This window comes from Saccoglossus kowalevskii, chromosome 1, assembly GCF_978046115.1.
Source record: "Saccoglossus kowalevskii chromosome 1, keSacKowa6.1, whole genome shotgun sequence".
Lineage (NCBI taxonomy): Eukaryota > Metazoa > Hemichordata > Enteropneusta > Harrimaniidae > Saccoglossus > Saccoglossus kowalevskii.
The window spans coordinates 387,216-403,663 of NC_140641.1; the positions used below are offsets into that span (position 1 = coordinate 387,216).

A 16,448-nucleotide genomic window follows, 5' to 3' on the forward strand; every position below is an offset into this window, starting at 1 on the left:
GGTAAGTGACTGCATAAAGTTGTATGAATCACTGCAGTTGACTAATCTTGTAGAATCTGTAATTGTATGGTAAGTGACTGCATAAAGTTGTATGAATCACTGCAGTTGACTAATCTTGTAGAATCTGTAATTGTATGGTAAGTGGACTGCATAAAGTTGTATGAATCACTGCAGTTGACTACTCTTGTAGAATCTGTAATTGTATGGTAAGTGGCTGCATAAAGTTGTATGAATCACTGCAGTTGACTAATCTTGTAGAATCTGTATTGTATGGTAAGTGGCTGCATAAAGTTGTATGAATCACTGCAGTTGACTAATCTTGTAGAATCTGTAATTGTATGGTAAGTGGCTGCATAAAGTTGTATGAATCACTGCAGTTGACTAATCTTGTAGAATCTGTAATTGTATGGTAAGTGGCTGCATAAAGTTGTATGAATCACTGCAGTTGACTAATCTTGTAGAATCTGTAATTGTATGGTAAGTGGCTGCATAAAGTTGTATGAATCACTGCAGTTGACTAATCTTGTAGAATCTGTAATTGTATGGTAAGTGGCTGCATAAAGTTGTATGAATCACTGCAGTTGACTAATCTTGTAGAATCTGTAATTGTATGGTAAGTGGCTGCATAAAGTTGTATGAATCACTGCAGTTGACTAATCTTGTAGAATCTGTAATTGTATGGTAAGTGGCTGCATAAAGTTGTATGAATCACTGCAGTTGACTAATCTTGTAGAATCTGTAATTGTATGGTAAGTGGCTGCATAAAGTTGTATGAATCACTGCAGTTGACTAATCTTGTAGAATCTGTAATTGTATGGTAAGTGGCTGCATAAAGTTGTATGAATCACTGCAGTTGACTAATCTTGTAGAATCTGTAATTGTATGGTAAGTGGCTGCATAAAGTTGTATGAATCACTGCAGTTGACTAATCTTGTAGAATCTGTAATTGTATGGTAAGTGGCTGCATAAAGTTGTATGAATCACTGCAGTTGACTAATCTTGTAGAATCTGTAATTGTATGGTAAGTGGCTGCATAAAGTTGTATGAATCACTGCAGTTGACTAATCTTGTAGAATCTGTAATTGTATGGTAAGTGGCTGCATAAAGTTGTATGAATCACTGCAGTTGACTAATCTTGTAGAATCTGTAATTGTATGGTAAGTGGCTGCATAAAGTTGTATGAATCACTGCAGTTGACTAATCTTGTAGAATCTGTAATTGTATGGTAAGTGGCTGCATAAAGTTGTATGAATCACTGCAGTTGACTAATCTTGTAGAATCTGTAATTGTATGGTAAGTGACTGCATAAAGTTGTATGAATCACTGCAGTTGACTAATCTTGTAGAATCTGTAATTGTATGGTAAGTGACTGCATAAAGTTGTATGAATCACTGCAGTTGACTAATCTTGTAGAATCTGTAATTGTATGGTAAGTGACTGCATAAAGTTGTATGAATCACTGCAGTTGACTAATCTTGTAGAATCTGTAATTGTATGGTAAGTGACTGCATAAAGTTGTATGAATCACTGCAGTTGACTAATCTTGTAGAATCTGTAATTGTATGGTAAGTGACTGCATAAAGTTGTATGAATCACTGCAGTTGACTAATCTTGTAGAATCTGTAATTGTATGGTAAGTGACTGCATAAAGTTGTATGAATCACTGCAGTTGACTAATCTTGTAGAATCTGTAATTGTATGGTAAGTGACTGCATAAAGTTGTATGAATCACTGCAGTTGACTAATCTTGTAGAATCTGTAATTGTATGGTAAGTGACTGCATAAAGTTGTATGAATCACTGCAGTTGACTAATCTTGTAGAATCTGTAATTGTATGGTAAGTGACTGCATAAAGTTGTATGAATCACTGCAGTTGACTAATCTTGTAGAATCTGTAATTGTATGGTAAGTGACTGCATAAAGTTGTATGAATCACTGCAGTTGACTAATCTTGTAGAATCTGTAATTGTATGGTAAGTGACTGCATAAAGTTGTATGAATCACTGCAGTTGACTAATCTTGTAGAATCTGTAATTGTATGGTAAGTGACTGCATAAAGTTGTATGAATCACTGCAGTTGACTAATCTTGTAGAATCTGTAATTGTATGGTAAGTGACTGCATAAAGTTGTATGAATCACTGCAGTTGACTAATCTTGTAGAATCTGTAATTGTATGGTAAGTGACTGCATAAAGTTGTATGAATCACTGCAGTTGACTAATCTTGTAGAATCTGTAATTGTATGGTAAGTGACTGCATAAAGTTGTATGAATCACTGCAGTTGACTAATCTTGTAGAATCTGTAATTGTATGGTAAGTGACTGCATAAAGTTGTATGAATCACTGCAGTTGACTAATCTTGTAGAATCTGTAATTGTATGGTAAGTGACTGCATAAAGTTGTATGAATCACTGCAGTTGACTAATCTTGTAGAATCTGTAATTGTATGGTAAGTGACTGCATAAAGTTGTATGAATCACTGCAGTTGACTAATCTTGTAGAATCTGTAATTGTATGGTAAGTGACTGCATAAAGTTGTATGAATCACTGCAGTTGACTAATCTTGTAGAATCTGTAATTGTATGGTAAGTGACTGCATAAAGTTGTATGAATCACTGCAGTTGACTAATCTTGTAGAATCTGTAATTGTATGGTAAGTGACTGCATAAAGTTGTATGAATCACTGCAGTTGACTAATCTTGTAGAATCTGTAATTGTATGGTAAGTGACTGCATAAAGTTGTATGAATCACTGCAGTTGACTAATCTTGTAGAATCTGTAATTGTATGGTAAGTGACTGCATAAAGTTGTATGAATCACTGCAGTTGACTAATCTTGTAGAATCTGTAATTGTATGGTAAGTGACTGCATAAAGTTGTATGAATCACTGCAGTTGACTAATCTTGTAGAATCTGTAATTGTATGGTAAGTGACTGCATAAAGTTGTATGAATCACTGCAGTTGACTAATCTTGTAGAATCTGTAATTGTATGGTAAGTGACTGCATAAAGTTGTATGAATCACTGCAGTTGACTAATCTTGTAGAATCTGTAATTGTATGGTAAGTGACTGCATAAAGTTGTATGAATCACTGCAGTTGACTAATCTTGTAGAATCTGTAATTGTATGGTAAGTGACTGCATAAAGTTGTATGAATCACTGCAGTTGACTAATCTTGTAGAATCTGTAATTGTATGGTAAGTGACTGCATAAAGTTGTATGAATCACTGCAGTTGACTAATCTTGTAGAATCTGTAATTGTATGGTAAGTGACTGCATAAAGTTGTATGAATCACTGCAGTTGACTAATCTTGTAGAATCTGTAATTGTATGGTAAGTGACTGCATAAAGTTGTATGAATCACTGCAGTTGACTAATCTTGTAGAATCTGTAATTGTATGGTAAGTGACTGCATAAAGTTGTATGAATCACTGCAGTTGACTAATCTTGTAGAATCTGTAATTGTATGGTAAGTGACTGCATAAAGTTGTATGAATCACTGCAGTTGACTAATCTTGTAGAATCTGTAATTGTATGGTAAGTGACTGCATAAAGTTGTATGAATCACTGCAGTTGACTAATCTTGTAGAATCTGTAATTGTATGGTAAGTGACTGCATAAAGTTGTATGAATCACTGCAGTTGACTAATCTTGTAGAATCTGTAATTGTATGGTAAGTGACTGCATAAAGTTGTATGAATCACTGCAGTTGACTAATCTTGTAGAATCTGTAATTGTATGGTAAGTGACTGCATAAAGTTGTATGAATCACTGCAGTTGACTAATCTTGTAGAATCTGTAATTGTATGGTAAGTGACTGCATAAAGTTGTATGAATCACTGCAGTTGACTAATCTTGTAGAATCTGTAATTGTATGGTAAGTGACTGCATAAAGTTGTATGAATCACTGCAGTTGACTAATCTTGTAGAATCTGTAATTGTATGGTAAGTGACTGCATAAAGTTGTATGAATCACTGCAGTTGACTAATCTTGTAGAATCTGTAATTGTATGGTAAGTGGCTGCATAAAGTTGTATGAATCACTGCAGTTGACTAATCTTGTAGAATCTGTAATTGTATGGTAAGTGGCTGCATAAAGTTGTATGAATCACTGCAGTTGACTAATCTTGTAGAATCTGTAATTGTATGGTAAGTGGCTGCATAAAGTTGTATGAATCACTGCAGTTGACTAATCTTGTAGAATCTGTAATTGTATGGTAAGTGGCTGCATAAAGTTGTATGAATCACTGCAGTTGACTAATCTTGTAGAATCTGTAATTGTATGGTAAGTGACTGCATAAAGTTGTATGAATCACTGCAGTTGACTAATCTTGTAGAATCTGTAATTGTATGGTAAGTGACTGCATAAAGTTGTATGAATCACTGCAGTTGACTAATCTTGTAGAATCTGTAATTGTATGGTAAGTGACTGCATAAAGTTGTATGAATCACTGCAGTTGACTAATCTTGTAGAATCTGTAATTGTATGGTAAGTGACTGCATAAAGTTGTATGAATCACTGCAGTTGACTAATCTTGTAGAATCTGTAATTGTATGGTAAGTGACTGCATAAAGTTGTATGAATCACTGCAGTTGACTAATCTTGTAGAATCTGTAATTGTATGGTAAGTGACTGCATAAAGTTGTATGAATCACTGCAGTTGACTAATCTTGTAGAATCTGTAATTGTATGGTAAGTGACTGCATAAAGTTGTATGAATCACTGCAGTTGACTAATCTTGTAGAATCTGTAATTGTATGGTAAGTGACTGCATAAAGTTGTATGAATCACTGCAGTTGACTAATCTTGTAGAATCTGTAATTGTATGGTAAGTGGCTGCATAAAGTTGTATGAATCACTGCAGTTGACTAATCTTGTAGAATCTGTAATTGTATGGTAAGTGGCTGCATAAAGTTGTATGAATCACTGCAGTTGACTAATCTTGTAGAATCTGTAATTGTATGGTAAGTGGCTGCATAAAGTTGTATGAATCACTGCAGTTGACTAATCTTGTAGAATCTGTAATTGTATGGTAAGTGGCTGCATAAAGTTGTATGAATCACTGCAGTTGACTAATCTTGTAGAATCTGTAATTGTATGGTAAGTGACTGCATAAAGTTGTATGAATCACTGCAGTTGACTAATCTTGTAGAATCTGTAATTGTATGGTAAGTGACTGCATAAAGTTGTATGAATCACTGCAGTTGACTAATCTTGTAGAATCTGTAATTGTATGGTAAGTGACTGCATAAAGTTGTATGAATCACTGCAGTTGACTAATCTTGTAGAATCTGTAATTGTATGGTAAGTGACTGCATAAAGTTGTATGAATCACTGCAGTTGACTAATCTTGTAGAATCTGTAATTGTATGGTAAGTGACTGCATAAAGTTGTATGAATCACTGCAGTTGACTAATCTTGTAGAATCTGTAATTGTATGGTAAGTGACTGCATAAAGTTGTATGAATCACTGCAGTTGACTAATCTTGTAGAATCTGTAATTGTATGGTAAGTGACTGCATAAAGTTGTATGAATCACTGCAGTTGACTAATCTTGTAGAATCTGTAATTGTATGGTAAGTGACTGCATAAAGTTGTATGAATCACTGCAGTTGACTAATCTTGTAGAATCTGTAATTGTATGGTAAGTGACTGCATAAAGTTGTATGAATCACTGCAGTTGACTAATCTTGTAGAATCTGTAATTGTATGGTAAGTGACTGCATAAAGTTGTATGAATCACTGCAGTTGACTAATCTTGTAGAATCTGTAATTGTATGGTAAGTGACTGCATAAAGTTGTATGAATCACTGCAGTTGACTAATCTTGTAGAATCTGTAATTGTATGGTAAGTGACTGCATAAAGTTGTATGAATCACTGCAGTTGACTAATCTTGTAGAATCTGTAATTGTATGGTAAGTGACTGCATAAAGTTGTATGAATCACTGCAGTTGACTAATCTTGTAGAATCTGTAATTGTATGGTAAGTGACTGCATAAAGTTGTATGAATCACTGCAGTTGACTAATCTTGTAGAATCTGTAATTGTATGGTAAGTGGCTGCATAAAGTTGTATGAATCACTGCAGTTGACTAATCTTGTAGAATCTGTAATTGTATGGTAAGTGGCTGCATAAAGTTGTATGAATCACTGCAGTTGACTAATCTTGTAGAATCTGTAATTGTATGGTAAGTGACTGCATAAAGTTGTATGAATCACTGCAGTTGACTAATCTTGTAGAATCTGTAATTGTATGGTAAGTGACTGCATAAAGTTGTATGAATCACTGCAGTTGACTAATCTTGTAGAATCTGTAATTGTATGGTAAGTGACTGCATAAAGTTGTATGAATCACTGCAGTTGACTAATCTTGTTCCAAGTTATACTTCATTTCATTATTATAACTGATTGTTTGTACAATAGACACCTGATGTGAATCTCATAATTTCCCTTTGTGATGTTTGTCTTTAAATGAAAACATGATTCTATTTTTTCTTTTAACTGGCTTGTAGCAAGTATACTGGTCAGACAGGGCTGTCAATCAGACCACCATCAAACCAGAGATTTCAACGTGGACAAGTATGTGACCGACCTGGTGGTGGGGCAGAACTTACATGCTTATATTACTTGAAGTACCATGAAATACCTAGAAGAAACATGGTAATGGAGGTATTTAACATATGTAGACAATTTCTGACTGATGAAGAACTGGAGCGTATTGCCTTGTAAAAGGTAAATTTGCATTTTGTTTTTAATGTATGAATTAAAGGGTTTTTAGCTGAAATTCTTTTTGTAATGGGTCATTATGATTATTCCAACTGCAAATGTCATTGCCTAAATTGGCTTATCTTCTGCAGGTCTAACCATGACTGATCCATGTGATCATCAATATGCAACACCATATTGTCATTATGAGAATTTGAAGAACATTTGTAGAGTATGTGGGAAAAGAATAACAAGCAGACGGAAAACTGAATGCCAGAAATACAAGGATGGACTTGAAGAGTTTTTCTCTATTAACATTGCAGATGATAAAAGTAATGTTCACCCAAATTTTGTTTGTCAATCATGTGTTGTTGTTATTAGTTGCTGTAGACTGAAGTCTAAACAGGGAATATTATACCAACCTAATGTAAATGTTCATGTTTTTGTACCTCACACTAGCCTGAACTGTGCTGTATGCTTCAGCAGGAAGCGGGGACGTCCAGCTCTATGTACGACCACACCACCAAATTTTAAACGTCCCATCAATGAGGGCAATGACAATGAGTTACTGGTAGATTCTAATATTGAAAATGTCATGTCTGAACACACATTAGACACATGTGTCAAGAATGTAGTACAGTGTATTCAATATGGTAATATGTCTTTAACACAGCTAATTGATTTAGCATTCACTCTTGGTAAATCTCAAGCAAATGCTGTTTCTGAAGACTTCCTGTCTTTTGATCAAACATATGTTAATCTAAACTACTTGATTAATATTGACCCTGTAATTTGGTACAGTAACCGTAATCCCATTGTTTGTGCTTTCATTGATGGTGTTTCAAATGACACGGAAAATGAATCATTGACATCCAAAAAAGTGTATTCTAAAGTAAAAGCAGTGGAATCAATTTATCATGTAAATTTGACTAGGGCTATTTCACCATTTGCATTTTCTGAAAGTCTGGTGAGTTATGCTATTTCTAACAGTAGAACTGTTGTTCAGTTACAAAGTGCTTCTCAGCCCACATGTACATACCCAAAAGTGCGGTCATGGCTTCAGGCCCAGGCATCTGAGCAACTAGTCTTACCACCTGGTGATGTGGTGGTAGCTTTTGATAATGATCAGGTTGTAGGTAAAACTTATCGTGTTCGAGAAAATAACAAAGTTGAAGTCAGTGTACTCACAAGCATATGTTATGCACAGATTGATGCTGAAGGCACTTTGCAGCAAAACTCAGATTTGAAACCAGGGACATGGTTCAACTATGAAAATTTTCCAAATGAAATTAAAAAACTAATCTATGTTATGTGTAGTAATGACTGATGAGTTTTTGAAAAAGATATCGGAAACGCATTACAATGAATTGTTTATACATCTAAGCAAAAGATTGGAAAAAGTAGTAAGTGAACAAATAAGTAATTCAGGAGTTTATACCGATAAAATAGATGAAATTGTTAATGAAAAACGTACTGCCCTCACTCACAAATCTTGCCCATCTTGTCATTCCTTGGTGGAAAAAACAAAAAGAAAATGTCCAAACTGTAGTGTTAATATGAAGGAGGCTGCTGAGAGATTATTAGAGACGTGTGGCCACCCTGTTCAGAATACTAGTAGTGTTTCGGTAGAGACAGTAACTGAAATCAGACTAGACTTTATGCCTGTTGAAGGTAAAGATTGTTTTCAACCACAGTTTACTTTGATGAATCCCACTAGCATGAGTGGTAGCTCATTCAGATATGACCATGTTAACACTAACCACCCTGCCTCACCACCACCTGTTGGTGTTCTGGATCCAGTATTTGTAAATCCAAATTCTCATAAAACCATTGTAACAGTTCTCAGACAAATTGGTACCACTGCTGGAATTAAAACTTATGGAACAGGTTCTAGATATTGGCTAGCTGTATATATGGATGGGCTTCCGTACATGCTTGCACATAAAGTTATTCGCAGTGTACACAAATGTGTTCTGTGTTCAGAGTCCTTTTTTGGCAATGATGAATTTGTGAAGCACTGTATTGTAGCTCACAATAGTGAACATAGAGACTTTGTGTTAGAATTTGACTGGGTTTTGCTGCGAATTGGCCCTAGGCACATGGAAATGAACATGACAAAATCATTTTTTGAGCTAAATTGGGAGGTTTTCATGTGTTCACTAGTTGAGATGATGGGGTTTAAATCAGAAAGGGCCCAGAAATATGCAAAGAAATGTTCAGACAACCACAAATCATGGGCATTATTAGAAATTTTTTTTGATGGAACCACAGATGAGCTTTTGATACCCTATGTAAGAAAGTGTATGGAAAAGGGTTTTGATGCATCTGTAAAGGGGTTCTTCAGATTTTTAAATGAAGTAAAAGATCCAAATTATATGTATTTAGCAGAACAATGCTTCACATATTGTCAAGCAGTGGTAAATTACCGTGCTGGTGTGAGACGCAATAATGTGGATTTAATGAATGCAGCCAGATGTAAATATTCCCCAGTCTTTCATGCTAGGGTGCACCCCAAATACAGATTTATTGACATTGCTGATATGGCAGACAGGTTACTGTATCAAAGTGAACTTGGTAACTTTTTCAATAGGTGTGAGTCTGTATCTGTCTCCGGTGATCCCAGTAAAGGTGAAGGTTTAGATTTTGTACTAGAGAATTTTAACAAATTGAGTAAATCATGGATCACTGGTATGCCAGACACACAGATGTGGATAAACATTTTTCGAAATTCAAGCAAATTGTACAAGCTCAGAATAGCCACATTTCAAAATATGGGTATCTCTGACCCTTCCAGTGGAAAGAGTGGTAAACGTCCCAGTCAAATTAATGAAATAAATGCCTGGCGAAGCTATCTGAGAAATGCAAAATACTGTCTGGACCCATTTGTAAACAGACCGCATGTAAGTGTGGATGGTAATCCACTGGATAGCAATCTTGTAAAGTTTACCTCTTTGGCAATGCAAAAAAGAAACAAATTCATAGAATTGAAATTTCTTGGAAAGCCAGTTTCAGATGACCGAAGTGACAATTACCCTGTATTTGTCACTGTAGCTGAGTCTAGTAAATATCATGATATCAACAATCAGACTAAGAGTGTCATTGAACAACTTGTGTTGGCAAAATTAGATTGTATATCAGATACCTCTCTGAAAGAAATATACAGTTCTGAATGGAGTAACGAGATCAAAAGATCTAAAAAGTCTGACTATATTAATTTATATAATGAAATATGTACCCTGCTTGAGCAGGAAGAGTGTAATTTGGAACTCTGTGAAGAAAATGATTGAGCTACAGTTACTGTATTTCCCTATTCTAATTAAAAATTGTTGGAAAAGATGAAATACAAGATGTGCATACAAGCCCCCCAAAAATAGTTGTTTTTGTATATTTTAGAGTGTGACAGTCATGACATTCTACATGTTTGTCCCATTCTAAGATTGTATACATTTCCCACAGTGCAATAAGTATGACCACTGGCAGAAAAATTCCTTATAAATTACAAGGGAATGTCGCACAAACACCATTAGAATAGCAGCTATGTTTTTCTTGGTTTTGATTCCTTGAACTTGGTGTATTCATGTAAGCACTGGCACTACTTATAGGGGAAATAAGGTACACTTCCAATAAACAGCTTTGCAAAAATATTTTGAGCTTGTATCACCTCTGTATTCAAATACAAGAAATGCTGTACCATATTTTTTATATTAGAAGTGTATGTGCATTTAACAAGTGTTTTTGGTAAATGTGAAATACATTGTTATTACAATAGAAGAAGGCACAATTTTCATGTATGCCTATTGGAGGTATTGGAGGTCCATTCTAATAAAAAAAATATGGTATATGGACTGGATGGATATCACATGAATCAGTCATGGAGTTATGCCACTTTGATATCCAGGGCATATCAGATAAATTGGGTTTGTACTGTACAGTAAAACCAAACAATTTAAAATTGCCTTCTAAATAGGTTTTCATGTTTAACAAAGTGTAAAGTGAACAGTTTTCTCAATCCCTTAGTTTGGGTTAGACAGGTTCACTGTACTACAATCTGATGAACTGTGACTTGTTTTTTTACAAATGTACACAGAGAACAGCATGTTTCATTTTCTTGTTTATTGCATAAAATAAAAGTTTAGAAAGTTGCAACTTGTTTTATTTTATGACTGAGGTAAAGTATGTGAGAATGTTAGTAATATTTTAATATATCAGCAAGTGAACAAAACAGTCAACAGTGAACAATTATGACACAAGAACTTTTTTTTCTTTCCTTTTATTTTGGCACACTTCTGGTGATGCTTCACATCACAGTGCATGCAAGAAATCCAGTCAGTCTTTGTTTTCCTCTGGTGTGGGGCCTTCTCTTTGTTGCATATAGGACAGATTAATACAGGTATAGGTTCATTGGCTGACTGAGATACCTGTGTGGGTTCACTGGCGGAAGGACAAGAGGTAGGTTCACTGGTGGACGGTAGAGATGTAGGTATGGGTTCACTTGTGGATGGCTGAGATGCAGGTATGGGTTCACTGGTGGACACTTGATATGTAGGTATGGTTTCACTGACGGATAGGAGGGATGCAGGTATGGGTTTACTTGTAGATGGCAGAGATACCGGTTTGGGTTCACTGATGAATGGTTGAGATGCAGGTATGGGTTCACTGATAAATGGTTGAGATGCAGGTATGGGTTCACTGATGGACGGTTGAGATGCAGGTATGGGTTCACTGATGGACGGTTGAGATGTAGGTATGGGTTCACTGATGAATGGTTGAGATGCAGGTATGGGTTCACTGATGGACGGTTGAGATGCAGGTATGGGTTCACTGACGGATAGGAGGGGTGCAGGTATGGTTTCACTTGTAGATGGCTGAGATACAGGTTTGGGTTCACTGATGAATGGTTGAGATGTAGGTATGGGTTCACTGATGGATAGTTGAGATGTAGGTATGGGTTCACTGATGGATAGTTGAGATGCAGGTATGGCTTCACTGATGGACGGTTGAGATGCAGGTATGGGTTCACTGACGGATAGGAGGGGTGCAGGTATGGTTTCACTTGTAGATGGCTGAGATACAGGTTTGGGTTCACTGATGAATGGTTGAGATGTAGGTATGGGTTCACTGATGGATAGTTGAGATGTAGGTATGGGTTCACTGATGGATAGTTGAGATGCAGGTATGGGTTCACTGATGGACGGTTGAGATGCAGGTATGGGTTCACTGACGGATAGGAGGGGTGCAGGTATGGTTTCACTTGTAGATGGCTGAGATACAGGTTTGGGTTCACTGATGAATGGTTGAGATGTAGGTATGGGTTCACTGATGGATAGTTGAGATGTAGGTAGGGGTTCACTGATGGATAGTTGAGATGACATTGGGGTTCACTGGTGGATGTGCAAGGTAATGACTGGTCAGTGGTAACTTCTTCCTCGTTTTCTAATATGTGTGTATTGCATGGTAAAAATGATTCCATGAATTGCCTAAACTCTTTCTGAGGGGAAGGTTTAACTACTGGAACTGTGCCATCAACACATCTGCTGTCGCCTTTAGTTATTTTTAATCCATGTCCTTCAAAATCAGATACCAGATCATTAGATCCATAGTATCGTGACATTCCACCATACTTTACTTTAACAAACACACTTGCACCAGTCAACCTATGAAGATCATGTGCAGCACTCAATAAAGTTTTCCTTCGTTTGCATACACTGGTTTGGCGTAATTTTTTATCTTCAATGTAGGAAAGATCTTTGAAATGTCCTCTAAAATGAGTTTTCTTCCTACCAAGATTATTATGTTCACTGAAAATTATAAATAATAATAACAAGGAATTAGTTACTCCATTAGAATGGTTACAAGGCACTATTGATAAAATTATTAGCACGTGGGCTGGTACGAAAACCCTTTTTTCACAGTTTATTTTTATTTGTGCCATAATTCATTATTATTCATAGCACCAAGGTCAACATAACTTCATGTATTTTGTTACATCCCAACTTTATTCAGACACCCTGTTTATTTGCGTCAGCAGTTATACAAGAAACGTTTTAGTTGCTTGCTTCACTCATTTATTTGATGCTAATGAATTTCTCGTCTCTTTACTGTTATCATCATTGTTTCATGTTTGATTAGACGGGTGTTTGATACAAAAATCACTGACTTCCTAACCATCAATAGTGTGTATGGGACGAATGTTCAAATCAGCAAGCAAAATGAAGCATTTATTAGTATGTAGTAACAGACACTATAATATCGCTTGACTCTGTAATTATAATTTTCCAAATCATTAATTACACATAGGAAGAAGATGTAAAAAAAAAGCCTCACCTTTCTGTTACTTCCGTGTCCATCTCAGCCATGTGTGAAGGTCATACTAAGGGTCACAGACTCGTTCCGATTCATAATCACCCACAATGCATTTAAAGGTCAAAAGGGTTGCAGCCTCATTTTGAAACAATTCCCAATCGGGAAGTGGGTTATCGTGTTTCCCGATCAAGCAGTTGCTCGAACTGTCAGGCTGCGGCGTCAACGTGGAAAAGATATTATAATCAAATTTGAAGTGCGCCCTCTAACACCAACAAACTATTTATATTGTCTGCGACTTTGGTTAAATCTTTTGCGCAATGTAGAGGCCGTACTACTCGATAGTTATACGATTCACACATTTCAATTAAATTTGAATGAAATATTAAATTTACGGACACTTACATACCGAATATCTTCGTAAGAGAAATCAAAATTCCTGATAATTAATAATACGGCGTGGAAAACATTAATACTAGCTTAATTGCCATACAAATCAAACTAAATACCATTAAATACGAACTTGAAGCACGTTTATTTTATGTTCTAGAAGTGTGGCGATGCGCTTAATTTCGGAATAAAACTATCGTGTAATAAACTTACCTCCTGCTCTCTATCGTTAGAAATTCCAACGAAAAGAACTCACCTTTGTGCAAAGAGAAAACTATTTCGCAGACCTGTATTATCTGAGAATTCAAACGAGTGTATACATCTCACGCAGAATGGTTTGGGCGCCACCCAGCTATAATTTAAAGTAAAACAAATCACTACTTCATGACCGGAGTTCAACAATATGACGGTATTCTCAGAGTACACCTTGCTTATTAAACGTCAGTTTCATTGTGCGAAAAACACAACATTGCTGCAATGTAGTATGTAATGTTTTTTTTTAGGTTTTTGAAATGATGGTTAACATTTTTGACTTTCCAGCTAATTTCCCCCACATTACAACTCATTTTTCGTCTTTCCACACAACTATAAAAGTGTAAATTGCAGATTATCTTCGTGCCACGGACCTACACAGCATAGAATAATTCATAACTTTTCTCATTAATTATATCTTCAATTCTTTCGAGATCTAGTATTATTGCGTCATCGAACAATATTTTAATGATTTATTGCTAACTAGGATTTGAATCATGATGGTCAAATAACCCGAACAAAACTAGAAATAACTCCAAACTATTTCATGCATGTTTTGGTAATTTAAAAACAAAAAGACCAACACAACTTCGATAGGTTCTGGCATTAAAGTATTTACCTAGAATTAGTGAAATCCCAACACGTAAAGTAAATACAATGCATCGTGCACTCACGATGTTTCTTATTCGATGTGAAAGAAATTTTGAAGGTGTGAAAACATTCAAGCGCAATACATATAACTATCAAACGCAATTTCATTCGAAGTAGGCATCGATATTTGTTGCTTGGTGGCGTCATTTACCATATAAAACGATTTTGGTATTCATATTTTTCACTTGGTGGCGACATTTACATTCTAAAACGATTGCGGTATTCATATTTGTCGCTTGGTGGCCACATTTACAAAATAAAACGATTTCGGTATTCATATTTGTCACTTGGTGGCAATATTTACAATATAAAACGATTTCTGTATTCATATTTGTCACTTGGTGGCGATATTTACAATATAAAACGATTCAACGATCGCGGTATTCATATTTGTCACTTGGTGGCGACATTTACAATCTAAAACGATCAAAACGATTGCGGTATTCATATTGACATTTACAATATAAAACGATTGCGGTATTCATATTTGTTGCTTGGTGGCGACATTTACAATATAAAACGATTGCGGTATTCATATTTGTTGTTTGGTGGCGACATTTACAATATAAAACGATTGCTGTATTCATATTTGTCACTTGGTGGCGATATTTACAATATAAAACGATTGCAGTATTCATATTTGTCACTTGGTGGCGACATTTACAATATAAAACGATTGCGGTATTCATATTTGTTGCTTGGTGGCGTCATTTACAATATAAAACAATTGCGGTATTCATATTTGTTGCTTGGTGGCGACATTTACAATATAAAACGATTGCGATATTCATATTTGTCACTTGGTGGCAACATTTACAATATAACACGATTCAACGATTGTGGTATTCATATTTGTCACTTGGTAGCGACATTTACAATCTAAAACAATCAAAACGATTGCGGTATTCATATTTTTCACTTGGTGGCGATATTTACAATATAAAACGATTCAACGATTGCGGTATTCATATTTGTCACTTGGTGGCGACATTTACAATCTAAAACGATCAAAATGATTGCGGTATTTATATTTGTCACTTGGTGGCGACATTTACAATATAACACGATTGCGGTATTCATATTTGTCACTTGGTGGCGACATTTACAATATAACACGAGTGAGGTATTCATATTTGTCACTTGGTGGCGATATTTACAATATAAAACGATCGCGGTTTTCAATACTAAGTCATTATACCCTAATTTAGAAATAAAGCAAATTTGCAATCTAATTATAATACTCTTTACATAACTGTCCCTTCTACATTGCAATTCATTAATATGTAGGTGTTTTGTTGGAAGCATGGTAAGAGGTATAACTTGTCAAACTTAATCAAAGTATTCATCAATGGTTGACACTTGGTGGCACTATTTACAAATTTTACAGACGTAGAAGGCAACATCCTGATAAAAACAATACCATTATACACACGATTAAAAAAAGAATTTTGTAATTAAAATCTCGAAAGTGACTAAACAACCGACAACAAAAAAATGGTGACCCTAAAGTTCGAATACTATGTTTATAACGTAACCAATGATCTCCAGGTGTTAAAAGTTCATTTGTAGCGATATACTAGGTATACTTCTAATTTTACTATATCACTCCGGCGTGATGTCCATTTGTATCTATACTTGAACCTGTATATTTATTTGAAAATATATCACAGATTACGCAGGGCATTTTGGAAAGATGGCGACAAATAACTATATTCAGTTCTTGAATATTTTGAGAAATTTAATTCAAAACAAAATGAATCATTTCCGATTCACTTTTCTGTCTCGGATGTTATCGCGGAGATTCAATAAAAACACATAAACGTTTAAATGTACTTTTAAATAAACATTCCGTGTTCTAAGATCCTAAACTACACGAAATAGACTACATGAAAGGTTTATCAGTATACACGAGACGTGATATGGAGCAACTAGGTATCATCTAACTGTTCATCTTGTTGGAATTTTGGGATTTTTTCTTCAAGAAAAAAATGATTATTTCTTCATTCAAATTTGCCGTAATAACGTCAGGAACCCAAATATGTACTTATTGACTGAATCATATAAACCAAGTTTGAGGTAATATTGACACTGACTTATGTAAGTGACGTTAGTAGATTTTAGTGATACAATACTGCATATACTGTGAGCA

The 16,448-nt window shown here is 35.3% G+C and overlaps 1 protein-coding gene across 1 annotated transcript; it reads right to left on the bottom strand.

Annotated features, from left to right (window-relative positions):
* Positions 1 to 10,977: 10,977 nt before the first annotated feature.
* LOC146750308 (uncharacterized) lies at positions 10,978 to 13,107 on the bottom strand. The gene is made up of 2 exons (XM_085497244.1): positions 13,031 to 13,107; positions 10,978 to 12,504 (listed from the first exon to the last, which is right to left on the bottom strand). Exons 1-2 carry the CDS (start codon positions 13,060 to 13,062, stop codon positions 11,088 to 11,090), a joined length of 1,449 nt encoding a protein of 482 aa, XP_085353370.1. The 5' UTR covers positions 13,063 to 13,107; the 3' UTR covers positions 10,978 to 11,087.
* Positions 13,108 to 16,448: the final 3,341 nt, after the last annotated feature.

Bases quoted from the DNA above. Each gene is read 5' to 3' on its own strand.
- LOC146750308 (XM_085497244.1), bottom strand. From the start codon at position 13,062: ATGGCTGAGATGGACACGGAAGTAACAGAAAG. The intron at 12,505-13,030 runs GTGAGGCTTTTT...TATAATTTTCAG, and splicing joins GACACGGAAGTAACAGAAAG to TGAACATAATAATCTTGGTA.